The sequence below is a fragment of the Serinus canaria genome, chromosome 2 (genome assembly GCF_022539315.1).
Source record: "Serinus canaria isolate serCan28SL12 chromosome 2, serCan2020, whole genome shotgun sequence".
Classification (NCBI taxonomy): Eukaryota; Metazoa; Chordata; class Aves; order Passeriformes; family Fringillidae; genus Serinus; species Serinus canaria.
Window position 1 is genome coordinate 35,663,025 of NC_066315.1, and position 26,504 is coordinate 35,689,528.

The following is a 26,504-nucleotide window of genomic DNA, read 5'->3' on the forward strand; positions in this document are numbered from 1 at the left end:
AGAGTTTGCTTCATTACCATCTGAATAAACTCTACATAGATACAGTCCTAGGAAATTCAATACTTAATGAAACAATCTGAAAAATGAATGAAAAAGTAAGTTACAATGAATTAACCCCTTCTGCAAACTCAGGACCTCACAAAAGTTGCACATGAAGTGTGTATTCTGAGTGCATTGTTTTATACATCAGAAGTATCACTGTGGCCTCAACTACCCTAAGTTCTCTTTAAACTTCTCAGACCAAAAGTTATTTGAACAGTGCTTCACCGTCCCCAATAACATCTTTCCAGATCTCTTTGTGTAAGTGGATCAATTATAGCTAATAAGATAAAGTTTGCTGAGACAGAATATGAGCAAGGACTACAATCTAACCCAGACTCCTAAGAAGCAGTGGAAATAATAAGTACCAAAGAACACTTTCTATTCTAGATCCAGCTAGAAGTAACAGTGCAGGACAGAAAAGCCTGCTGCAAAGAGACTCAGTTATCAAGAGAAAATCATAAGCAGGGTACCTATGGGTTACTTTCAGATTTTGAAAACTGTGAAACCATATCATTCTAGGCAGTTCCATTAAGAAAGTGATTTCAGCATGCAGAACCTTCTGACACCAAAGACAGAAGACCAATGGTGACAAAAAGAAGTTGCTTGAGCACATGATGAATTAACAAAGTGAGTAGCATTCAAACAAGACAAATGGGGACTCTGGATTCATTAGCATTTACATACAGACAGAAAACAAACCTGTGAGCTTGTACTAATAAATATTTTAGCTGACTAACTTTACGTAACTGCAAAGGTTGGTATTTCCTGCACTATTTTAGTTTTCTGGAATGGTAAGGTGAAAAAACGTGCTGTAAGTCTTCAGAAACCTTACTTTGCCATGCAGTGCACTTGGGGAACAGTGAAAAACAAAACCATTAAATGTCATCCTTGACCTTACAGTTATAAGTATATATAGTATAAGTATATCCTTGTTGTGACAGGTAAAAAAGACAGTAAGAAAACACTAGTGGCATTTGTGACTAGTCACAGCAATGCATTTTCCCCACCAGCTCCACCTTCTCTTTGTCACTAGGTATGAAGTGCAGCACAAAGGTTGGAAGAGTAGTTAAGAAGATTTCTTAAATGTAATATCAAAAAATCAAGTTAGGAAACTTCCATTTCCAAACAGGTCAAATAAATGGAAGTTTAATTCTCCATGTTACTTAATTCAGACAGAAGTAAAATAAACCTTGCTGTTGTATGAGAAAAGACAGGTTCTGTCTTTTTCCCCACACAGCCTTGCCAGGGGCACTTAACTGACCAATTCCCTTAACTGCCCTTGTCCTTAACCTAAGATAGAATTCTGTTTCCAATTAAGTATGAGACATCTGCTTTGCAATTGAAAAGCATTCTTTCCAGAATAACTAACAGCACTATAACACAATTCTGTTTCATCCTTAGCTTATACATATGTGAGGGAACAAACACAGAAACATGAATTTCATATTTTCTGAAGCTGCACATTAAAAGCCAAACAGGCTGGTTTGAGGTAATACATCACCTCCTGCCAAAACACAGAACCCTGCCACTTGGATTGAAAAACCACTCTGGTAGCTTGTAACAGGATCTGTCACCAAAACTCAAAGCTTCAGGACACAATCAGAGTCATCATCAGCTACAAATGTCCCCTACATTTGTTACAAAAACCTTATTTAGGCAATACTTCATCAAATATACTAGAACCTTCCTGACTAAACTTGTCCTGTGGCCTAACGAGCTTCTAATTCTGCATAGAGAATATTTTTTTGCGCTTATGCAGCATGCACACAGAACTTGAAACAACCATATTCACAAGAAAGAAAGAGTACTTCTCGATACCAGCAAGTATAAATACATAATATTACTAATAACTGCCTTTTATTTAGGCAGTTCCATCACAAGATTGGGTTTTTCTATACAGAATTCTAGCCCTTTTCAGAGCACTGAGTATGGCAAAAAATCTGTTAAAGAATACTAATGGTCTATGAAAGAAGTTGGCTTCATATTTTGAATTTTTTTTTAAGTAACAAGATTGTTACAATTTAATGGATTTTTATTTAAGTTAAAACATTACTAAGCTTAAAGGCAATGATGAAAACACATTTCACTCATGCAGCAAATATTATTCTTTTTATTTATAACTGCATTTTATGACATTGTGGCAAAATATTTTGGTACAGCCTGCCTTGTTACTCTCTTCAATACATACCAAAAGGAAGAATAAAAGACAAGATGAAAACCTCAGACACAAGCTACTAGAAGCTGAGGCATGTTCTCAAGGATCTATTTTTCCTTTTTACTCTTCCATTTACAGACAGGTTTCCAATAATGATAATGACATACAATAATGAACTAGAAAAACACTGATCTGGACACACACAGTAGTTCTTAACTATGAATATTTAAGAGTCTCTATCAAATGTAGGAACTCAGCAAAATAATATTTTATTATTTTTTCACTTCTTAAGTGGTGTTTCTGTAATAACATTAGCAAATATGGAAGTGAACCCTAACTCTTTTTTTCTTACTCTGTTCACTGTTGGCTTCATAATACCCTATCATAAAGTGTCATTTATATTGGAAAATGTCATCCAGGAAAGCAAACATTTCATAGAGCGCATAGTTCCCTAGGGGAAGCAGACATAGCAACTGAAAATTAAGTTATCCACAATTTCTGCCAGATAACCGCTTCCCTTTTTCCGACCAACCTAGAGGGATCTGGTCCTAGGAAACACTGAAAACAGCAGGTAACACCAAGCACTGGTAAGAAGGGTAAACGACATATCTGAGTTCCCACTCATTGGCAATTACTGTGTTCCATTACAAGAACAGAGAGATTAAGAATGAGTATCCAATTTAAAGAAATGGTCCATGTTCTTACTCATTTTAACACCACCTCTGTAAAAAAGGAAACAATGAAGGTGGATAAATAAGTAGATTCAAAATATACTGAGTTTGGGTAGCTCTACAGGCTTCTCTTTTTCTTGTTTTGTATTTGTCAAATTCTTGGGATTGTAGAATAAACTAGACTTACCTGAAAGCAGAAAGGAAAACCAAAACCCTTTTGGATTTATAATCCTTTGAAATATTGTTGAATTCATTTAAGGATTTGATTTGAAAGCACTGTACAATAAAGAGAAGAAGTGAAAAGAGTTACAAATAAGCTGATGGATTTTTTTAGCTAAGAAACACAGCACTGTTTCAAACTTCCCTATGGAATGCCCAGCTCTGTTCTGATGACATACTTGGAACTAGTGTCAAATCTGCTCACAAACCCCACCTTTCTTCCAAACCCACTACAACTCATAACATGGTTTTTGGCAATCTACAAAGCCTTCTCATTGCATTTCTTACGGCTATATTTTTAACAAAAAAATTAATTAGCCCATAATAAGAATTGCAACACTTTGCAATGGACAGCTTTTATTGTCAAAAGGACAAACTGCAGTGTTCCCAAAGTGAAAGGTTTTATAAATTACAGTATTTGGCAGGTTTCTGTTAGCTTAATGCCCCACCTGCTGGCTGACGACCAAATGACATTGGTGACACTTCCCAAAGAAGTCACACACCTATTATTCTGCCACCAGTAGGTAGCTATATGCTGTCATGGCAACTGGTACCATTCTGCATACAAGATGGACTGCACAGCTGGGTCCACCACAGTGTGAAGATTAGCAGGCAGAAATAGAACCGAGATGGTTATAAACCAGGCGTAAGCAAAACAGATCACACTCAAGTATTACAAAGCAGAATGTGTACAAGAAATAATACAAAAACAGTGAACTCCTCATGTATCTTTAGCTTGTGAGAATCCCTACACCTTCATCTGCACCCAGCTCAGTTACCATACTGATCTATGTTATATTCAGGCATAGTTTCTCAAAAACAGATCAAATAGTCTAGGACCAAAGGCTGAAGTCAAGGCTTAAAATGTAAAAAAAAAAAAAAAATTCAGTCTCATTTATTTGGGAGTGCTCTTTGAAAGACCAGTTTTGAAGCTTATTTTAAAGAATGAGTACAGTCTACTGCTCACTTTTTTAATCAAACCTCACTTGCCTGGAGGAGTTCTTGCTTAGTACTGGCCTGACTTTAAGGCCTGCTTGTGAGTTTGAAAAAGCATGAGTAAGAACCCTTTCAGAACTTGATGTGCTTACATTCCCCACCAAGCTAAAGGAAACTGAAATGAACATGAAATGTTTCTGCAGTGGCCATGAATTTATACAGGAACATAGAAGATGTTCTTTCCCTGGGCACAGAAGGACTTGCTAAAGTGTCAGTTCCAGTATTTTTTTATTTCAATCTACTGACTCACCAGGAGCTCTAGGCTCCTGAACCTCTTACCGGTATTTCTTCATGGAACCAACTGCCTAAAAGCTGAAGAGATACAATCAAGTTCCACATAGCATGGGAAATAAAAAAAATCCCTTTCTAGGCTTCCTCCAGCCCAGCAGCCACATTTAGTACTGTCTCAATGCAAAAAGCAGGCTTTGGTGTGAGCTGCCACACAGCACAGCAGCTGCCCATCTTCTAGAGCCTGGCATTCTAAGGTGCTGTGCACCTTTTTGAGTTCAGGACACCACAGCAGAACAAAGCTCATCAGCCCAGACTTCACAACCTACTAATGGGCAACAACAGCACTAAAATACCATTTTGGAAATTTCACCACTATTGATCATTTACTTTGACTAATCTACATTTTAAAACCTGTTAACACAACTGCACTTTCAATTAATGAAACTATCACAGATCCCCTAAGAAAATAAGTAATTTCAGTGTCTGTCTTTCTCCTAAATCAGGGAATAACCAATACAACACTCAGATAATCACAACTGGCAATTTAGGTTTTATGAATACTGTAACAAAGACCACACACTTATTTCACTATCAAAAACACACGGAATCCAGCATTTACAGGAAGTGTCTTACCAATAAAGACTTGTGTATGATTAAGTTTTCTTCACAATGGCTAGCATGAGGATATTTTGGTTTTGTGCTGAACAGTGTGCTGGTAATACAGAGATATTATTGCTGAGCAGTGCTTACACTGAGCCAAGTTCTTGTACTGCCATGCTAGCAAATGCTAGCAAAGACACTGAGTGTGCATGGGAAACAGAAAGAAGACACAGTGGGAACATGTGATCCCAACTGACCAAAGGGATGTGACACAGTACAGGACTTCATGCTTAGGTTATAAAGTGGGGTGAAGGAGAAGTGGGGGACATTTGGAGCAGTGGCATTTGTCTTCCCTAGTCACTCTTACATGTGATGGGCCCCTGGAAATAGCTGAACACCTGCCTATTTATGGGAAGAAGTGAATTAATTTCTTGTTCTGCTTTGCCTGTGTGTGAGGCTTTTCTATTCCAAGGCCTTTATCTCAACCCACAAGCTTTCTAGCTACCATCCTAATAATTAGTTCCCTGATCCAACTGGAGAGCAAGCAGCTGTGTGGTACTTGGCTGCTAGCTGAGGTTAAACTACAACCCATCATTGCAACACTTTTCTCCAGAAGAGATTCAGTAAATAGGTTGCTTTATTATGTATAAAGATCTCTATTCTAGTGAACGTAAAATCAGGAGTACCAAGCAGGCAGCCTCAGTTAACATTCCTAACATTTAATGCTGTATTGGTAATTTTTACCTGCACAAGTGAAACAGCTAACAAAAAGGATAATACCTACTTTGGGGGGGGGTGTCATTTCACACCTCCTCTCCCCCCAGATATTTTAGGCAAATCAATTCTGCACAATTGCTCAAAATAAATTTAATAAACAACATTAAGGGAAATCTTATTCACACTCTCAGCTTTTTGTTTCTATGCAGTGAGCACATACCTTGATCAGTGATGTTTTCAGTGCAATTGCTCTTTGGCATTTCATAGCTACAGCCAGAGTCTGTTATGTAGGCCTGGATGTGAGAGCCCTCTGATGGCTGTAATGAAAACATCACCTGCAGCAGACTTAAACCTACCTGAAAATCACATGCGAGCTGCTCAGTTCTATGAGGCACTATAAAACAAGCTGGTTTTCCCCCAGTAAGTTAAGAAGCTACCTTCAGATTTCCACCAGTTGTTCTTGGGGTATTCAGCACCCTGAGTTCAGTAAATTTTAGCAGAGCTTTTGATAGTTCTCCCTTGCATTCTCCTGGGCAAACCAGCTGCTCATGGCTTGGAGAAGCAGATGCTTTGCTAGGTAGAAATCTTCAAGATTACCAGGCCCAGAGAATACTGGCAAAGTTGCATCCAGATGCTAACTAATGAGGCTCCCAAGGGCTCAGTATTCAGACCAATTCTGTTTAGTGTCTTTATCAATGATTTGGACAAGATAAGTGTACACTCCCTAGCTTGTGGAACACACAAATTTGGGCAGGAGTGTTAATCTGCAGGAGGGCAGAAAGGAGGTCTGCAGAGGGCCCTGGACAGACTGGATTGATGAGCCAATTTAATGAGACTCAACAAGGCCAAGTGCCAGGTCCTGCACTTGAGTCACAACAACTTCACCAAGCCTGTAGGGTTTCAGGCAAAGTGTGTGGAAAACTGTGCTGGCAGAAAAGGACCACCTGGGCAACCCCGGTGCTGGTCATCTCTACCCTAAGATGCCCCTGGGGTTCAGAGCCACAGAGCCTACAGCTGGATACCACGCTGAGCAAGACATGCCAATGGGCCATAAGGACATCAGGTGGACCACAGAGAGCTGCAGCCTCTGCAGTTGAGCCCCATTAGCAACCACAGTCTTCTTAACAGAATCCTAAATCACTCCCACCATCTACTGCACTTCATTGAATTTCTTCACCTCGCCATTCAGGGTACTAGGCAGAATCACATTGCATCAACATCCCCACAGACCTTCATAATGCTTTGTTTTAATTCAACAGCCAGATTCCCCTGGTCCACAGCAGTCCCAAAACAGCTGCTAGGCCCTGAGTGAGATAGGACTGCCTGAACATGAGCCTACAGTGTTCCCAGGTGGCCAACTGCATCCTGGCTCATATTACAAAATATGATAACCAGATCCAAGAAGCAATTGTCTCCCTGTACTGGACTCTGGTAAGGCCACATCTTGAATACTGTGCTCTTTTGGACCCCTCACTGGAGGAAAAATGATGCACCACAGCATGGCCAGAGAAGGGCAACAAAGCTGGTGAAGAGTCTGAAGCACAAGTCTGATGAGGAACAGCTGAGGCTGTTTAGCCTTGAGAAAATGAAGCTTGGAGAAGACCTTGTCACTTAATACAGGAGGTTGTGAATCCACCTCTTCTCTGAAGTAACAAACAAGTTACAGGACAAGAAGAAATGGGCCTCAGATTTTTGCCAAGGGAGGTTCACCTTTGATGTTCAGTAGAAATTTCTTCACAAAAAAAGAGCTGTCAAGTGTTGAGCAGGCTGCCCAAAAAAGTGGTGCAGTCACTATTCCTAGAGGTATTGAGAAGGTGTGGCACTTGGGGAGACTTGTTCAGCTCAGCAGTGTTAGGTTAACAGATGGAACACAATGATCTCAAACATCCTTTCCAACCTAATTGATTCTGATTTCATGTATGGCCTCTGACCAATTCATGTTCTATTCCCTGCCTCACTGTCCTCCTAAAAGCTAGAAATTGAAGTGTGTATGCTCAGAACACATTTCTACAGGGTTACTTTACCACATGTATGTAGGATCCTCTTTACATGCCTTATAGAAGGCATCACTTTTTGTGATATACAGGAGCCACTAGTCCCATTTTAATAATTTAACTGCTTCCTGACACTCCGGAATAGTAAAGTCAGCTTATGCTAAGAATTTGATGGCTGCACACCTCAGCAGCGCATTATTACCTGCTACAGGCCACAACACTGGGTTGGTTTGTCCCCTTTCCCCCCAAGGGAAGTAATTCTGCCACTCTGGTGAAACTCCCCCTGGAGTACTGAGCACAGGAAAGACATGGTCCTGTTGGAGCATGTCCAGAGAAGAGCCATAAAGATGATCAGAGGGCTGGAGCAGCTCTCCTATGAAGACAGACAGAGCATGCTCCAGTAGAGACATTACTGGAGCCTTCCAACACTAAAGGGAGCCTGTAAGAAAGACTGAGACATTTTAGTGGGATAATTTATGATAAAAAGAGTAGTGGTTTTAAACTAGGATGGCAGATTTATATCTGACAGAGTGAAGACATTTTCATCCATGAGGTCTATGGGACACCAAAACAGGTTGTCCAGGAGTGGTGATGTCCCATCCCTGGCAACATTTATGGTGAGAGTGGAGAGGGCTCTAAATTACTTGACTTAGTTGGATCTATCCCTGATCATTGCAGGAGGGTTCACTAGATGATCTTTAGAGTTCCTATCCAACCCAAGCCATCCCATGAAATGATCCACAAATTAATTTACAGTTCTAAGCACAAATTCTTTCCCAGGAAAAGAAGACAAGCTCTATTTAAATTGGTGAGTTTAATCCTAAATTGTTCTAGAAAGACTTTACAAGAAGTTTAAAAGTTCACTGATGAGTCTTTCATAGAGGAGCAAAAATGATGGGGGAAAAGTGATTTGGTTAGGTTTGTTCTAGATAAAATGGGCATCACACAGCAAAACATTATTCTTTTAAATTTAAGACAGCCTACAAAGATTAAAACCAGAGTGATCCTGAATGGGGTAGGGGAAAGCAGACTCCTTGACAGGATCATAGAGCAATTTGGGTTGGAAAGGATCTTTTAAGGTCATCTAGTATAAACACCAAGTAGTTTAAACAATACCCTGAAATTTGGACACCTACTTACAGGAAAAGGTGAACAAAAGATTAAAGGGCATGATACACACACCCCAAGAAGAGAAGTACTGCTGACACATCAGTACTGTCTTGTAAGCAGTACTTCTAACATCCCACTACATCAGCAATATATTACCTACAGCATGCATTTTTGACTACATATTTCAAAATTTTGAGAATTAAAATCAGGAAAACTATCCATACAGTAATTGCTTTTGGACTAGCAGCATCAATATTCTACAGCAAAATGTTTTTAAATATAAATCCTGCCCTCATTTCTATACTTTCCACAGTCTCACAACCTTAAGGTAAAGAAGTAGGAAACCCTTTTTCATGCTTGTCTTGAGCACCCTCTACATGAGTTCACACTACTCAGAAAAAAGAAACCCCCAAATGCCCAAAACACAACAAAAAAGAAACCCCCACCAAATACAAAATCTCCACAAACAAACAAGCCCTAAAGTTGAAGCCTAAACAGTCACTGGGACAATACCAAGGCCTTTTTAAACTCAGCTGGAGCCTTTTTCTTTAAAAGAACTCCCAGTATGAGTTCGTCTCCCAAGCTTCAGTGCAAATTTTAGAGCAGAAACAAAGCTGAAAGTAAGCATCTATCTGGGTTGTAAAGCTACTTAAGTGATTTTTGAGATGCATACTCTACCTGAATAAACCTCAATTTTTTTAATAGCTTGTAATCACTTTTTTTAAAACTTTCTTAGCAATATTAGAAGTGGCAGACATTAAAGCTCTTAAATTTATGTCTTCTAAAATATTGGTCTAGAAACTAATTCCTGGAAGGAATATAGAGTGTAGCTGTTAGAGGACTTAAAAAAAAATCTCTTTCAGTAAGGCATACAAAAGAAAACCCTATGATATACAAAAGGGAAAGCACTTTTGTTTCTTCATAGCAATAAAGAACCACATCACCTTCAGATTAAGACAGTTTAGCACACAAATACCTAGAAGGAAAAAAATATTTCTGTTTTGACTGGGAATTAGCATCTGTGCCAGACAATCATTCTAATGGAGATGCAAGAATACCATCTGTCTGGCTGTCTCATTCCAATAATAATTCTGTCAGGTGGCAAAGTGTGTAAAAAGATATGAAAAGGCCATTTAACAGCAAACTGGGGTACTTCAGGCAGGAAGTAAAACAAACCAAGTGCCATGTCTCTAGTATACCAATTAAATGCAAGCATTGTATTTTTTCTATCTTGTCTAAGCAATTGTTTCTTTTGACAAAAAGCTGTCTTAATATTGAAAGTACACCCAAAGCTCTTGAGTCTCTCACAGAATGCACATACTGTGTACAAGCAAATGCACAAGGACTGACTACTGCCTCTAGTAATGGTCCACTTGATCTGAGAATACAAGGGGTACAAATCTGTAAAACCTCTAATCATGCACATATTTTGGAAATGCCTTCAGTCACAGCAATATTAAACATATAAATATTAAATGTTTCAGCTTTCTGAATGCAACAGGAAAGAGATGTACTTATTGGTTTTGTGGTATGCTTTATGCTACATGCTATAGGGTACTTCAAAAGAACAATAAAAAGGCATGGGTTGCTCTACAGGTAAGCAGCTAGCAAAACCAGCACAACATGATCTAATGGAATAAATTAGATTCATAAGGCCTTGGCTATTCCCTCTCAGCATGCCTGTAAGAATCTAGTACCATTTCAAGTGCACTGTACAATTAACTTGATTATCGGTCAAATAAATAGAAAACATGTACTCTACGTAGGCATCTTCTGGTTTAATCTCTTCTTTTGGTGGTGGGACTCTTTAATGAGACACCTATGATAGGGCCCTGTGCATTTTCTCAGGGCTACAGCAGAAAGCCTCAGGTAAGGTCTGGGGCAACCAAGACAACTTAAATCAAGCCAAAAAGAAATCTACATTTGCAAAGAAACAACTACCTTTTGTCAATAAACTGACACCACAGCTTTGCAACCACATGCAGGCTGTTTATATACTGAAAGCTGGAAAGAACAGGGTCCTGATTCAGTACTAGAAAAAGCTTTGCAAAAAAGCTGCTAACACAGTTAAGCACAATCAAGCCACTATTTTTAAAAGAGCAGGAAAAAACCCATTACAAATCAGTATCATGGGAACACTTAATACTATCTTCAGTAACATAAAACAGCAAGCAGAGAAACTGGTATGGGCTTTGCTTTTTCCAGGTTAATTTATGCTACCAGAACATCAGTACAAAGCTGCATAAAGTAGCTCAAAAAAAAAAAATTAATCATTCTCCCCCCACCCTCCTTTAATAGTTTTATCCACAACACTCCTGAGAAGCAGTCCTTGGACATTTGCTCTAGCCATATTCCCTAACACATCCAGTTCCCTTTAACATATTTCACTAACATGTATTTCTGGCTAAGTCTTTGCCTAGCCATTTCTATCTCTAAACCTTCTGGAAATTTTAAACTGAACAGGCAGTCCTAAACAGCCTTATATATACATCCTTAACAAGAGAGGCAGTTTTTCTTTTATTGTCTGGAGAGACTGACGTGTTTGAGTAGGAAAAAAAAAGCAGGCTAGGACCCCAACATATAAAAGGACTGTTCTCTTTTCTCAGTTCTACTCTTTTGAAGCTTCAGCTAGAATCTACACAAAATGAAGGTTTGTTTCTATAGATTTATAGTAACTGGAAATTTCACATAGAGCAGTAAGTTCTTAACAGGTTTAACAAGTTATTATTTAGATCTGTCACACCAGAAATTTAGGAAACGAAGGCTAAGTAAAAATTTATTTCACTGTTTCACAATACACACCTAAAATCTACATGATTATTAAAACAGTCATACACATATTCTTTGATTAACAGTTTGCTTCACATAACAAAGGTTTATATAAGTGCAGTATTTTCTCAGAAGTTTAAAATACAGGTATTGCTAAGATTTTTCAAGTAAAAAACCTTGTATTGGCTAACTGAGCGTCCAATACAGATAACATTCTTGCATTTTAAGTTACAGGAATTTTAGTACTCTCTTCATTACTTACCCAAAAATAATAGTGATGCTCAAGACTGCAGGTACATAGACTGTCATCAATGAACATAATCACATTGATTATGTCGTCTAAAGGCAAGCAGGACTTACAGGGCTTCAGCTCAGTTACAACTTCTCATCTTCCTTTGCACTGATTTAAAAGCTCAGTCTTAAAATACATTCTCTTGGGCAAATAACTACTTCCATTTTTGAACTGCAGGAGTTAACTGGTCAATATGAGTCAAATTGTAGTTAACGAAAAACCATGTGTTAACGAAAAACAAATGTGTAATATGCAAACTGTACCTTAAAGCTCAGAGAAAAATCCACATAAAGGAAACATATAACTCTCTAACATTCCAGTCAGTCATCGGGGAAGCACACAAACAGTAACACTGAAGTTTGTAAACTCTTACAACTTCAAACTACTCAAGCAACAACAACAGTATCAAAACAGGTAGAACATGAGTACAAACATAACTTGAAGTAACTTTGACAAATGTTACATTCTGTATTGCTAAATTGAACAATAGTACCATCTAGTTAATTAATTTAGATACTTTGAAGTCTTTGTTGATCAAATGGCTTTGTGTACTGTCTTTCCTTTTCTGAAGTGGTATGTCTTACCCTCCTGGGATGGGATAGAAGAGAGGACAAGAAAAAAAATTCAATTAATCAGAATAAAGGAACCAAAGTCTCATGAAAACTATCTCCAGTCACCCTGTACTCTATTCACCCCACTCTAAAAGTGACAAACACAGCTTCTGCATTCCTCTTTCAGAGTACACCTGTCTAGTTCACATATCTGTCATTTCACAAAAAGGAAGCAAGGAATTAGAAATTAATAACCTGAAATTACAGACTTGGAATGTAATCGGAGACTGCAAATCTGTAAAGACTGAACACATGCAGCAAAAAAATGACAACCAGTTACCAACCTGGACTATGATTTATTGGTTAAAGCAGAGACAAAACATAACTAGCCACCATCCACAGGAGCTATTTCACTGTACAGACTATCAAGGTTTAAACTCTACATCCTCTGTCCAAACTAGGCAGTTCTCTACTGCTTTCAGCCACGTCACTGAGAAATTACTAGCCAGACTTACAGTCTAATTGTTCATCAGCTGACTGTTCAGCAATTTTTTATACTGTCTTGATTAAACCCAATGAATCCAATTTCAGCACTTCTTTCCATCATTAAGCAACTGAGAGCCAAAGCCATACATCTCAGAGCATGTACAAGGAAGAAAAAATTTAAGTGGCATTCACAGATATGAATTGCTTCATCTTTATGGTATCAGGTAGGTGAACACACCGCAGGTCAGCTATGTTTCAGGGATATAATTTTACTTTCACTACATACCTTTACATTGCTGTCTTGTGATACAAAGTCATTTGTCAGCTGGTTCTCAGGATTAGACAGACAGGATAGTACTGTTTGCATGCCCCTGTCCACAGACTTCTGAAATACAGTTACAGGTGCATATATAGTTATAGGTTATTTTCTTAGTTAGGGCATTACTAACTAGCAATGCCAGTGTGTCATGTCAGAGGGTTTACCTGGAAATCAGGATTCCTCAAATGCCTTCTATTCCCTGAGACACTTGTAATTTTTTTTGCCCTCCCTGAACCTTCTAAAACTACTAATTATCCCCCTTCAGTGTTACAGCGTAACAATTCTAATCAGAGACATGCCAGTTCTCTTGTGGATGAAGCTGACAGCTGAGAAATGAAATTTCTCCTTTAGAAAACTGAATTCAAAGCCAACTGTTCACCAAATTTGGGCCACGTTCCACAAAACAATGAGAAAGGGTGGAAGTTACCAACTCAGGTATTTGAAACTTAAAATAAATCTACCTAAGACAGCAAGCAGTGCTATCGAATCTGGTTTTTTAGTACCTGTAGTTTTCCCTGCAATGTCCACAGATTAGGCAAAGTCTTGTCAGTAGACTTAATCAGGTAGAACACACACTTTATCCAGCCCTCAGCACTGCAAACAAGCACTAACAGCTTCAATGAAACATGAAACTTGTGAAGTTGTACACAGAAATCAGATACACATGACTTAACAGCAGGCTGAAAGTAGCAACTATAACCCTGATTTCTAGGATATCTGTCCAAGGCCCTTGACAAAGCTACATAACCCTCATGTGCAAATTTCTGGGAATGGCATTTATGATAAAGAATATTTAAGTTTTGAGAAAGCACTTACCTTTTGTGGGCTGCTAGGCAACTGTGTGGGCTCTGGAACAGCACATTCCATCTGTGTAAATCCTGGATCCTCAGAGCCATGATAGTTCACTGAAGTATACACCTATAGAGTTTTCAAGTATTTAAGTATTACAATGTTTCAGTAACACTGGAAAAACATGCACAGTTATGGTGCCACTGATCGTCATCTATCCCTAAACTGTGCCAAGTTTATCTTCACAGTTTTGATAAGTTTCCTGAGTAGGGGAAGTACTGTGTCATGACCCGTTTTACTAAGATAGTTAAGAATGATATTTACAGTTGCTTAACTGAGATAGTCCTAGAACAGTTGTCTGCTCCCACAATCAAGCTTGTAACATTTAACAATGAAACCCCCATGCACACCTACTCTAAAAACATTTTGGCCAGCTACCATTAAATTGTAAAGGGATAAATTATGGCTGTAAAATGTATCCACATTCATGGATGTTATTAAAAAACTATTTCAAGCCAATTGTGTAATCAATATTTCAATGACTTCTGACAGCTTTCAGGAAGAGAATACCATGCACGAGAAAATTACTTATTACAGCTTTTAAACACTTAATCAAAACTGTAGTCAATAAATACACCTAAATATACAAAAATACCCAGAGGGCAAGTTTAAATTCTGACATTGCAAACAGATACAGAGCAGTTTTTCCCCTTTCTCACAGGTGTTACTTGCATTAAGTCACAAAAAGCAATGAATTTTTTCAGAGGCCAGCAGCACCATCTACAGTTTGTAGTAGCCTGCGAAAATGTATAAAACCTATTGGAAGGAGCCAAAAAATTCATCAGTATTTGCAAAGAACATGAAGATTTTTAAACTTAAAAAAAAAATTGTACATCAGGTCAACTTATTTTTCCTTCAACTTTTCCTGAAAAAACAGCTCCATTTTCTTTAGAATTCCAGAGTTCTGTAACTAGAACATGTAGTTCTAGTGCCAAAACCAGGCAGATCTCTTCCACCAGGTAACTCAAAAAAAGCACTACATCGGTAGAAATCCTGAACAACTACGTACAATCTTATCAGCAATTACATATTTTTGTAGAGCAGATTACACAGATCCAGACAACAGACTTTTTAAGTATCAAGCTGTAAAAAAAAAGTGCTAATTAAGAAGACAGTTTCAGAAGTCTAACTTTGTAGACTTACCGGAGTTGGAGGTATTACATAATTTCTTGGCTCCCCAGCAAGCCACTGTGGTTGAGCCTTAAAAAAAAATTGGACAAGAACCACCTTTTACTCATTCATTTCCAACACAGACAAGTAACTGCTCTGTAGGAGCCACTGTTTATAGCACTTCATCTCTGGATTTTTCACAAAACAATTAATTAATACACAGTCTTACATCCAGCAAGATACCTTATTTTATTCAGCTATCACCTTCTCACTCCAAGTTAAAGAAAAATTTTAAAATACTTCTTAATATTAGGAAAATAAGGGAAGCCAAATACCTACATTGAAAACAGATCTGAAGTCTCTAGCTGCTTCCAGTTACTCCTAGTTTTGCATCAGTAACAGGACTTGGCCATCCACTTCACTTGTGAGTTCAAACCCCACTACCAGCTAAGCACCTCCTGATGTTTTTATAGTGCAAGAGCACATCCCCCCTCTACATACATCAAATACTGTAGCATCTGGTAAGATTCTGATTCCAAGTACCTAAAATCCCACATTACAGCATGCACAAATGCAAAGCTCCCTCCCACAAGTACTAATAATTCACGTACTTTTTTTCTAATTTCAAAGTTGTGTTATCACAGTATATTTAATGAAAAAAACCTAAACTATTAGAAGAAAAGAGTATGCTAATCTACTCAACAGTTTTCATCACTATTTTGTTTTTGCTTTAGTCGCTGTGAAGAACTGAAGGAAGATAGATTCCAAAGAATAAGAAGCAAAAAGATCAGACTCCAGTTAACACTTCATTCCAGCTTCGTCAGGTATCGAACAGCCTTTCTGCTTCTACTAAAACTTTACATACCTGATAGTTGTAAGCTGGTTGATATCCTATGGGAACTTGCTGCTTTAGCAGTACAGCTGGTGATGAACTGTATGGGTAAGGCTGCAAAGAAAGTTTTTTTAAAAAAAGAAAACCACAAGTTTGAAGCAAGATACAAATATGATATTTGTAGAGGTATTAGCCAGGAGCACATTTTGAGCAGTTACACTGTTATTTCAATTCCTGTGCAGACTAGACTCACTATTTAAAAGCAGTCCTTAGATTTCCCACAGGGCTTGCTTCAGTACTTCAGGCATTAATAACATCTATAAAGTGAGATTCCAACTCATATCTAAAAATCCCATTTCCGCTTGTAACTGATCTTTTAAGCAATTTCAGAAGTGCAAGTCATGCCATAAACTTTGAGAAGTAGATCTGAAACAGACTGACTACTACGAAATAATGGAGTACAATCTGAAGGATCAGTTTCTAGGAGGAAAAGGAAGCTAAGTCCTTAAAGACAATTTTCAAGTATTTCTTTCCTGAAAGTATTCTGACACTGTTAACATGGAACCTTCTCAGATTCTTCAGGGAATAGTTAAAGGCACATTCCAGTCTTCAAGAGAATTAATGCTCTTAAATTAATAAACTGAAGAGAATCAGCAAGAATACTATATCAAGCTTTCTGCCTTGCAAGAAAGTATTTCTGCAAGTTTGTTCTTCCTCCTTGCTTAAGATACACAAAACAGGATCAGACTGTAGTCAGTACCACCCCATCATACAGGCTAGTGCAGTAAGAGAGCCTGATCTGGAGCACAGGACTTCTATCCAGGCCAGAAGCATTGTACCTACACCTCAGAAGGAATGCTCATCTGAAGTACCAGTACAGTGATGTCGTGCAATACTGTGCTGGGCACAGCTATTAACAGCAGATGCTGGAACAGAGTGCTCTTGTAATCCAACAGCAGTTTAAAACTAAGGGTATGTTTCACTAGGAGAAAAGCACGTGAGAACTTCTGACCCCACTCTTAGTTTACAAAAATACATTTCAAATTTCATAGTTTATTCTGAAACAGGACAGCAGCACATTAAATATATGGATACATTTCATTTGTGAACTGCATGTGTGACAGGCAGTAATAACTCAATCTTCCCTCCACTTTCAACAGCTCTCATTCTTACTGTTTTATAATGAGTTAACATCACTGAATCAATTTTTCGAGGTTGCTGGCATTCCTTTGAAGTGGTTTGAAGTTGGGAAGGCAATATGAAAACAGGCAGGAATATGAAATCAGATTGGAATCTCAATACATACTCCAAAAGTCGTACATGCTTGCACCTTCAAAAAATATTAATTATGATTCAAAAGCAGTGTCAGGAGCAGTCTTACCTGAACATAGGGTGTTACTGGGTTCATGACAGCTGGAGGCTGCACGTATGTCTCCACACTCTGATTACCCCACACGCTCTGGAACTGTGGTGGAGGAGGACCAAGAACTATTTGTCTGGGATGCACGCAGGAATCTTGTTTTGAAACAGATAAAAAATAGTATTAAGATATTACTACGTGTATTTCGTTAGGAATCTGAATTCAAGCTGGAAAAAACCTTAAGGGTTTTGAGTCTCAAATTTAACTCAATATTAACTATATTGTATTGCACTACCAACCTCACTATTAATAAAACAACATCATCCTAGTGAGGTCACATAAGTCAGAACCCAGGTTTAACTGAAATATACATACTGCATCAGATAAAAAGTATTTGCAACGATAATGATGTATAACTAAGAAAAAAACTGTTATATTATAATACCTGCAATATGAACAAATTTACTTAGATATACTTACTTAAGTTTTGTTGTTTTCTGATTGCTGGCCCCAGTTTCAGCTTTTTACCATGGAAGTTGATTTGTGACTGAAAGACAGGTTATTCTCTGTAAGCTGGGAATCAGCAAGGTGAGAGCTTTGTAGGACTTTAAAGAGACTGGACTCTGCTCCTACATCACAGTACATTAACTCGCATAAACGCTCAACAGCCTCCAGTCTCCTCTCTCAACACCATAGGCCTTTTATATTCAGATTTGCTGCAGGGCCCTGAATTCAGCCGCCTACTCACCAACCCTCCAAAATTATGTATCACTGGCCCCAATAGTAACATGCACTACTTGAATTTGCAACTATGTATCAGTGACTGTCAACCCTACCACTTTACACACACTGTTCCTAACTATTCCTGTCTTGGTGAGAATACTATTAGAAAGTGACCACAGTCTCAGGTTTCTAGAAGATTTTTTTGGTTTAGCCCTATTAGCACCATTTTAGTACCAAGCATTAAAGTCAGTATTGGATGCAGACAGTGTGTCTAGATTCTCTATCACATGCAGCTCTACAGAAGTGCCTGCTTCAGAAAAAATACATGGTTTTGCAATTTTCTCCCATTTCTGCTAAAGGAAGTGCTTTGAACAAGCAACAGCAACTGTATCGTTGCCTGTAAAATAAGAATTATAATGATTACAAAAATCTTGCTTAGTCTAACTTCTATCAGTGTGAGAAGATGATTCAACAGATATATGCGGGTGAAAAAGGGTGCAATAACCTGACTAATTTGACAGGTGGACTTTTTCAGTTTTTACTTTTTTTCAGGGCAAAGTGTCTTGGTTGATTTTGGGCATTTTTAAATTAATTCTGGAATCCTGTTGTGCCCAAAACCATGCAACTACCTTTTCCACCTCAACAATGAGAGGTCCTAGGAGACAGGCCTCCCCTCTAATCAAAGACAACTTTCCAATCTGAACTGCAAACAGATTCATGCTGGACCAGAGTGCAGTTACAGAACTAAAGCAGAAGAAAAACACTGTCAGGCTGAACAAGGCTAGAAAGGTCTTGTTGAACAGGCAAATGAACACAGGCACCAAGAGTAATTTTAGTTAGAGGCTTTATCATGTTAATTTACAGAAAATACTGTGACCACTCAGTGCAGATAAGGCCTGAAGTGATTTAGTGCAGTAACTTTTGCATACAACTTGAGCTCTACAACACCCATGGTAATTTCTGCCTTTCTTCAATCCCCTCCAAAAGCCAACAGGTTCTATCTGAACACGCTTCTTTCTGAGATGGCAGGTATTTGTACTGCCTGCAGACCTGAAACGTGCACTGAAAAGACAATCCACAATATGTCTCTGGGTCTTCCAAAACCTCCGGTATACAAACTCAGATCACTAAGTACTATATTAACAGAGGAACACTGCAGGCTCCAGTTTTGAAGAAGCACACACAGAAAATCAGTACTCTACATGGCTCAAATGTCAATGCTACTCAAGAGGTCTCCACAGAAATTGTTACCTCAGAGCAAGCATTCCACACAGATGCAGCATAATAAATGCAATACACAGTAAAAAGAAAAATGTGTTCTCAGATGAAGTCTGTTTTCTCAGTACAGCAGTCACTGTATATTTCTGTCATTACACCACATCAAGTAACAGTAAGCTTTTAAAATCTTTTGGTGAGAATCAAGCATCTCCTGCTGGGGTTTCATTACTCTCCACTTTATTCACACATTCTCCTCCTACTTACAGAGCTGGATGGCCAGTAAACACATCTGAACATCACAGAAGACTACATTTGTGCCTGGTACATCTATCTGGATTTGTCTTTCTGATCTACTTCCCTATCTAAGAGCTTCAGAAGCAAATGAGAGACTGTTCATCCTCCAGAGACACAGGAGTTTTCTGAGGCAAAGACTTCAAAGAGGCAAGTATTTCAATACATGTTATTTTCACAGTTACTGTTACTGTATTCAGGCTGGGGAGAAAGAGGGAAAATAAAAAGCTTTGTCAGTGGTTTGTGACCTGCCCAAGTCTATCAGAACAAGTGCCTGATCTGGTTTTAAGTGCTAAGATTTAAAATTTCTCTGATACCAAACTCCCAAGATGAGGTCTGTAACAGTTCTACCCCTTCATCTCCTGTGTTTGCTACACGGAAACTACATGGTGACAGTGTCGTGGTTTACCATAGTTTGGTTTTTAGTAGAGCACAAAATCCGCCGGCTACCTAAGTGATTCCCTGTAAGCACCTTGGCAGCTTTCTTCAGACCTGACAAAATCAGCTGGCTAGTTTTCAACACTGACAGCCTGTTAAGCCCCTTTAAAAAAGCTGAACATGCCTCTGTGAACCCACATTTAAAAATTAAAGCCCGGGAAAAACTCTATTGCATCCAGCCTTTGAATGCAGGCCAGGCCAGACCGCGTTCCTCTACACAGCCACAGATTCTGTGGTTGGAGTTCCAACTACAGCCTAGCTCCGCTCTGGCTGTGCACTGCCGAGTCATCCTGCAGGCACCACGGTGGCCCTGCAGCTGGAATTGACTGCGGCAGGGGCCGGAAAGGAGCCATGCAGCCAGAGCAGCAGCTGCCCAGCGGAGATCACATGGCCATCCACAGGCCCAGTCTCCTTTACATGGCAGGAGAGGCTCCTCTCCCTAAATAACTGAAGAAAAGATTTTAGAAGTGGCAAACTGACTGAAAATACCAAATTTGTCTCTTTACGTTGTCGGTAGGAAAAGCGTTCTAAAGGTTTATTTTAATTTCTTATTATTTTTCTTTTAGTCCAGATAATAAAATTACTTTATAAGCTTTAAAATTTTGAGCCTGCTTTGCTCTCCTCCTAATCCTTATCTTGCAGCAGAAAATTAGTAAATTATTCTAGTGGGTGCACTGCTGTGTGGCCAGCACTAGACATACTACACACAGGAACAGCCACAGCACAATCTAGGAGGCTCAAAAAAATACTTGTGCATCCAAATGCACAAATACTGCCAGAGAAATTCATTTCAACTACTGAGACATAAGTAAAAAATTAATACTGTCTTCCATGATACTGTTACTCCTATGCCCTAGGTAACCCAAAATGTTATTGTATTTCATCCATCTGTGCCCAAAATTGCTACTGTCTCTTAAGACCTTGGAGCCAGAAAACACAACCATAGGACAGAGTAGGGCAAGTGCCCCAGCCTTTCAAAAGGTCAAAGCAGAGAGAGTACTCTCTCTTGCCTCATGGCCTTTGCTCAAGGCAGAGGCTCTGCTCTGGGGATTTCCTCCCCCCCTCCTTTTGTTTCTCTCTTGCATCTTGGACAGGCTCAAGGTGAATTCCACGACTGCCTGTCTGCAGCCACCATGGAGCAGCCCTGCAGAACTGAAGGCAGAGCCACCACAGCCCAGCTGCCTGGCCTTGCCTGGCTGCCTGCTGCCAAGGAAGGCAAATCCCTCACTGATTTCTAGCCCTTGACCAAGTACCAGCTGCTGAAGAGTGCCAGCTGCATTCATCAATGAAGAGGTAAGAAGGGGGAGGGCTGTCACCATTTTCCCCTCGTCTTTGGAGCTACAAAGTTGGTCAGCTGCAGAGGCCGCTACTTTGAGGAGGTGTCATCCCACCATTTCAAGTCCTCTTTGTTCCCTGGGAGTCCAGGAGATTTCAGCAACTTTGTAACTAATGACTATTACTGTTATTTTTTTGCCTGTTGCTATTTCCTTCTTTATTAGTAAACTGTTATTTTTTCACTTATATCTATCCATATTTGTTTCTCCTTATCAGTAGAAAGCGACTGGTTTATCTAAATGAGAGATTACTCATTTTAGAGCATCCCACTTTAATTATCTAAACCAAGACATCCCAATAACTAAATATTAACATTTCTGCCATAAGCAAAAGGGTTCTATGACAATCACCCACTACCAAAAGCAAGCAGCCAAACACCTCAAGGCTTTCAAGCACATAAATGAGAGCAATCAGAAACAAAATGACATGAGACATTTGACCACACCAGGCTACAAACTAATCAGCTGAAAACTAATCTTGCTTCTTATTTAAGCAAATACATAAAGATTTTACCACCAGTACCTATTTTAGAAAGTTTACCTTTTTGGCAGCCCTAGACCTTTTGTGTCCTAACCTACTCTACAGGGTACGTAACTTGGCTTCCACAAACTCGTCTCTAGCTTTCATACCTCAACTTCTTAGAGTATTTTGGACAAAGAGCTTACCTCAACTATCTTTTGAACATCCACATTGTCCAGGAAAGACACAAATCCATACCTAAAAAGGAAGAACAGACTATTCAGTAATCAGTTTCATTTGATTATTAGCCAAATTCTTTGAAACAAAACCAGTTAACAACATTATATTGCACATCAAAATTATCAACTAAGACATTAATTTATGATTCAACCTAAAAATGTATTTACTGCTAACTAGCAGTCTCTATTATGGGGCCAGATGAAAAACTAAATGCCAGATTTTAGAATAACACGAAATAGAAATAAGGGCTACTTTTCCATTTTAGCTATTCAAAATGAGTACTGCTGTTAATATTAGCAAGTCAAAGTTAAAAATTTAAATAAGATCTAAGTTATCTTAAAATTTTGAATTTACTACAGAGGCCTGGATGAAAGTAGGTATTATAGGAACAGTAACACCAATGAGAGGGAAGCAATTCTTGAAGAGGTTTTTCAGCTTATTGCACTGCATCCCTAGTTTATCTGGGCTACACAATTAAGATAATTTTAGAGCATTAGAATAACAATTGTGTCCCATTAATGGCATAAGTAAAATGATTATCAATACTTGTAACATACACCAACTGCACAGCAGGGTTCACTTAGCAGACTAGCAAGGGATATGAGAAAATTAATTTTATTTCCAGCTCTTCCATTGCTACATATGCTGAAGTAAAAGATGTAACACTGTAGGATCTAAACATACAATCTAAGAAAAAGTGGGCTGGAAGGAACTTCAAGAGGGTACTGTCTCCTCATTAGGAGGGATTACCTCAAAACTGGGATGGCTTCCCCAGATCTCAACAGGGTAAGGTCCTTCATCTTCTTATTTAAGGGTTTCACCATGGTAATTCAGAACTCCTCTATATATTCAAAGGGAATTTCCCTTATTTCAACTTTGTTCACATACTTAAGTCTTCACCCAAATAAGTTCGGGCTGTTTAACTCTAGAACTTACTCACAAGTGTAAGGAGAGGGCAGAGTCACTGCCCTGAATAAGCCATCTTAGCTCTCTTAATCATCCTGAACTGTCCCCTGACTTTTAGCTACTCTAGCCAGCAGAAGAGTCCTACAAAAGAACGGGCTCTGAAAGCATCACATGAGTTAGGCTTTGTTTTCAATGACTGAGTGACAGTGAGCTTCTTTTCCCTGAACAGAGAGACTGAAGTTGGAAAATTAATGCTATTCTATGCAGTTTTAGGTGGGAGCAGTAAGGATTTACTGCTTTCACAGTCTTAACTCACCATAACAAAACTGCAGCTAGTATTAAGGCTTAAGCATGTCAAGTGAGTTGCTAAGCACCTGCTCATATCACCTATTACAGAATGCTGTCCAGATAAGCAGCAACTTAAAACAACTACTCATATTCTACCCACCCCTTCGAAACACCAGTTCTGTCGGTGATGACCTTCACCTCCTTCACAGTACCATACTGTTCAAAGACACTCCGAATTTCTGCTTCATTCATCTAAAAGAAAACAAGGTCTTAAACATTTTCAAAAACATTCATCTACTTAGAACAGATTTAGAGCAGACAGTACCATTTTTTAAACCCATTTTCCACTACCATAAGAACTAAAGATTAGTTTTGGAAGACATGTTCCAGAATTCTCCCATGACATTTCAATACCTTCTAGATTGGCAAATGCACCAAAAAAAGCCCCACCACCACAAACAAGTAAAATAATCTACACTAAAACAGGAACAAATTACAAATTTTCCACTTATTCTCCACTGATGTACCCTATACCCATTTCAAACAATTAAAAGTGTATACATACCCTTATGTCAATTCCACCAACAAAGACTGTGTTGGGCATGATTTTTCCTTCTGGTAAAACATAGCCCTGACTGACTGTTGCCGAATAGGCACTGCTTTCCGTGGTGCTTGAACGCTGGGTCTCCACATGTGCTGCCTAAAAAGTTTAAACAGAAATACTTATTTTAGTCAACTATATTACATTTTAAGACACCAGAATGCCCACACCTTCCTAAAGATATAGCAAACGACAAGGAATTTCAATAGCACAAATGGACCATTCACTCGTTTTAACACTTCTCAGTTCAAATTCAACTGGTTCTACAAAATCTGGCAGGAAGATTAACATGAAGTGAGCAGTTGTTCACCCACCTGGTACTCTGCTTTTGTTTGGCTGCATACCCAGCTAAAGGGCATTTGAACTGAAATCTGAGATGGCAACTCCTCAAGCTGACCTAACTGCTGCTTCTACTTCTTTCTTTCTGGATGTATCAGTGAACCAAGCTAGAAGTGGTATTCACTTTGCTGTGCAAGTTCTCTGGCAGCCCTAAAACAGGTAACAGCTCTCAAGAGAGGAGCCCAGCAAGCACCAGAAGCAGCTGAAGGAAGCTGGTAAGACAGATACTGCTGATACACCTGTCACACACGGCCTTGGCCACCACGGAAGTGCAGGGCTTGTGTCTCTCACACTAATGATGCAGAATTTTCAAAGAAAATTAACTTATTTAACACTCTCACACACATTATGTACCTGAAAGAAAGAATAAACAGACTACTTAGGCATTCTAGCAAGCTGGGCAACATCAAAAATAAGAATAATACACACATTTCCTAGAACTTGAAAAGGAGATGAAAAATGCACAGCAGTAAAATTTTCCTCAAACAAAAAGAAAATCTCCCTCCAAAGCCACTTTTTAAGTCCTCAGTACTACGATGGAAAACACTTGCCAATTCAAAAAAATTACTGTCTTATCTAAACCCAAGTAGTTTTGCCAACATAGCACTACACAAATTACTGTTTTACATACATGATGCACAAAGACCTCACACTGCTGCTGAATCAGTGTCCAAAGCCTAAACGACCTCATGTTTTGAAGTGGGAAATTCCGCCTACGATGGATTGTCTATACTGGAACTACAGCATCAGCTGAAGTGACTCACCCCTTTAAAATTACTCTAAAAAGTCTAATTTGTCTTATCGCATGAAGTAGCTCTGAAATCAAATTTCCAGATGTCATGAATATTGGGGTTTATTCAGTTTTTCAGCTTATCAGAATTAGCAGATGGTTTTTTTCTTCTCTCATCAAAATACAAAATTAATCTGTTTGCTCTCTATTATTAAAGCTTAAATTGATGTGAGGAAGCATGAAGTTTAAACTGATGAGGGGAAACTGGTATAAAGGTCCTCCTTACAGTAGTCGGGACACTAGTTAAGAATTTTGGCAAAAGAAAAGGTGGAAAAGGCCGATTGTTGGGCGGCGTGGAGGAAATACCCACCCACGTGTGTTACAAACATCACTGAGTTTTATGCTCAAGTTTTATGCGTTATCCAAGAGAGAAAAAACGTTCACCTTTTTTTGGCCACACAAGCCCGCGATTTTTCAGGCTTCTCCCTGGCTTCAGCACATTCTCTGTTTAAAGTATGCAGTAGTTTTGATTTTTTTTTTTTAATTGAAACATTTAAACCCCATGACCCACGTCCCGCTGTGCAGACACTGAGCGCAGTCTCCACGAGAGTGCGGGTGCCTGAGGGAAGAACGCGGCTGGCGCCGCAGCCTTCCCGCTGGGCACTAAGAAGAGCCCTCGGCCCAGCACTGCAGGCTAGGCACAACCTCGCCTGTATTAAAAAAAAAAATATTAAAATAATAAATAATAAAAAACCAAAACCAAAAAAGCCCGACCGCCTTACTCGTATAGTGTTTGAAGCGTCAGCGCTACAGTCACAAATCACGTTCCTCAAATAGAAAGAACAAACAGCAAGCAACATGTCGGTGCGAAGCGAGGAGCCCACGGCACGCGGGGCGATGCCGGGCCTTTGCTCCGGCAGGGGGGGACGTAGCACCTCGGGTAGGCGAGGCGCCGCTCGTGGTGCCGCCGCCATTTTACCTCACACCTCGGCTGCCCAGTGCCGACGGGGCGTGGGCAGGAAGGTTCGGCGCTCAGGACAATGAAAGCTGTTCGCAAGCCCCAGACAAAGAGTCCTGCCGGAGCCTACGCGCAGCGGGTACACCGCCACGGGCAGGCGGAGGGGCCCCGGCCCAGCCGTGCGGGACAGCACGATTTTAGCAGCGTCACAAAATGGCCGCTCGAGGGTGTGAAGCCAGTTCCGATGCCAACCCCCCAAACCGTAACGCCGACAGCTACGAGCCAGAGGTTCCCCTCCACAAGCCCCAGGCCTTTCAATTGCGGTACTCCCTCCTTCACCTTAACCGGTCACCTCGTAAGGTGTTAAAACCTTCAACAGTTAAAATATTAGTAGCCCTCATGGGTTCAGCCCCGTCACCGCTTTACAAAGGTACCCCCCTTTTTCACCCCAAGAACAACCCAAAGAAGTTACCACTCCACTCTCCGCTCCCCTGCCCGCTGGGGTCCCCCCTCAAGGCACTGCATCATCCAGCCGAAGCCCGCCCGGCGGCTCGGCGTTCAAACGCCCCCTAGCCCCCTGCCCCGGCGTGCCTCCCCTTCGGCATTCACTCACCATCACTCACTGGAGCCGAGGCTGCGCTCACTCACTTAAAAAGTAAGGATTTTCAAGCAAAA

At 39.6% G+C, this 26,504-nt stretch overlaps 1 protein-coding gene across 1 annotated transcript; it reads right to left on the reverse strand.

Moving 5' to 3' along the window:
• Positions 1 to 12,226: 12,226 nt before the first annotated feature.
• DAZL (deleted in azoospermia like) lies at positions 12,227 to 25,845 on the reverse strand. The gene is made up of 12 exons (XM_050971000.1): positions 25,654 to 25,845; positions 25,459 to 25,581; positions 23,767 to 23,901; positions 23,362 to 23,453; positions 21,974 to 22,025; positions 17,784 to 17,850; positions 17,325 to 17,458; positions 15,977 to 16,057; positions 15,145 to 15,201; positions 13,969 to 14,070; positions 13,120 to 13,218; positions 12,227 to 12,384 (listed from the first exon to the last, which is right to left on the reverse strand). The coding sequence occupies exons 1-12, from the start codon at positions 25,843 to 25,845 to the stop codon at positions 12,331 to 12,333; spliced, it is 1,188 nt and encodes a 395-aa protein (XP_050826957.1). The 3' UTR covers positions 12,227 to 12,330.
• Between the last annotated feature and the right edge of the window lie 659 nt (positions 25,846 to 26,504).

Excerpts from the sequence above, each read along its gene's own strand:
- DAZL (XM_050971000.1), bottom strand. The coding sequence starts at position 25,845 with ATGGCGGCGGCACCACGAGCGGCGCCTCGCCTACCCGAGGTGCTACGT. Across the intron at positions 14,071-15,144 it reads ATGTAATACCTCCAACTCCG|GTGTATACTTCAGTGAACTA; the intron begins GTAAGTCTACAA and ends AAAACTCTATAG. Across the intron at positions 12,385-13,119 it reads CACAAGACAGCAATGTAAAG|GAGGGTAAGACATACCACTT; the intron begins GTATGTAGTGAA and ends ATCCCATCCCAG.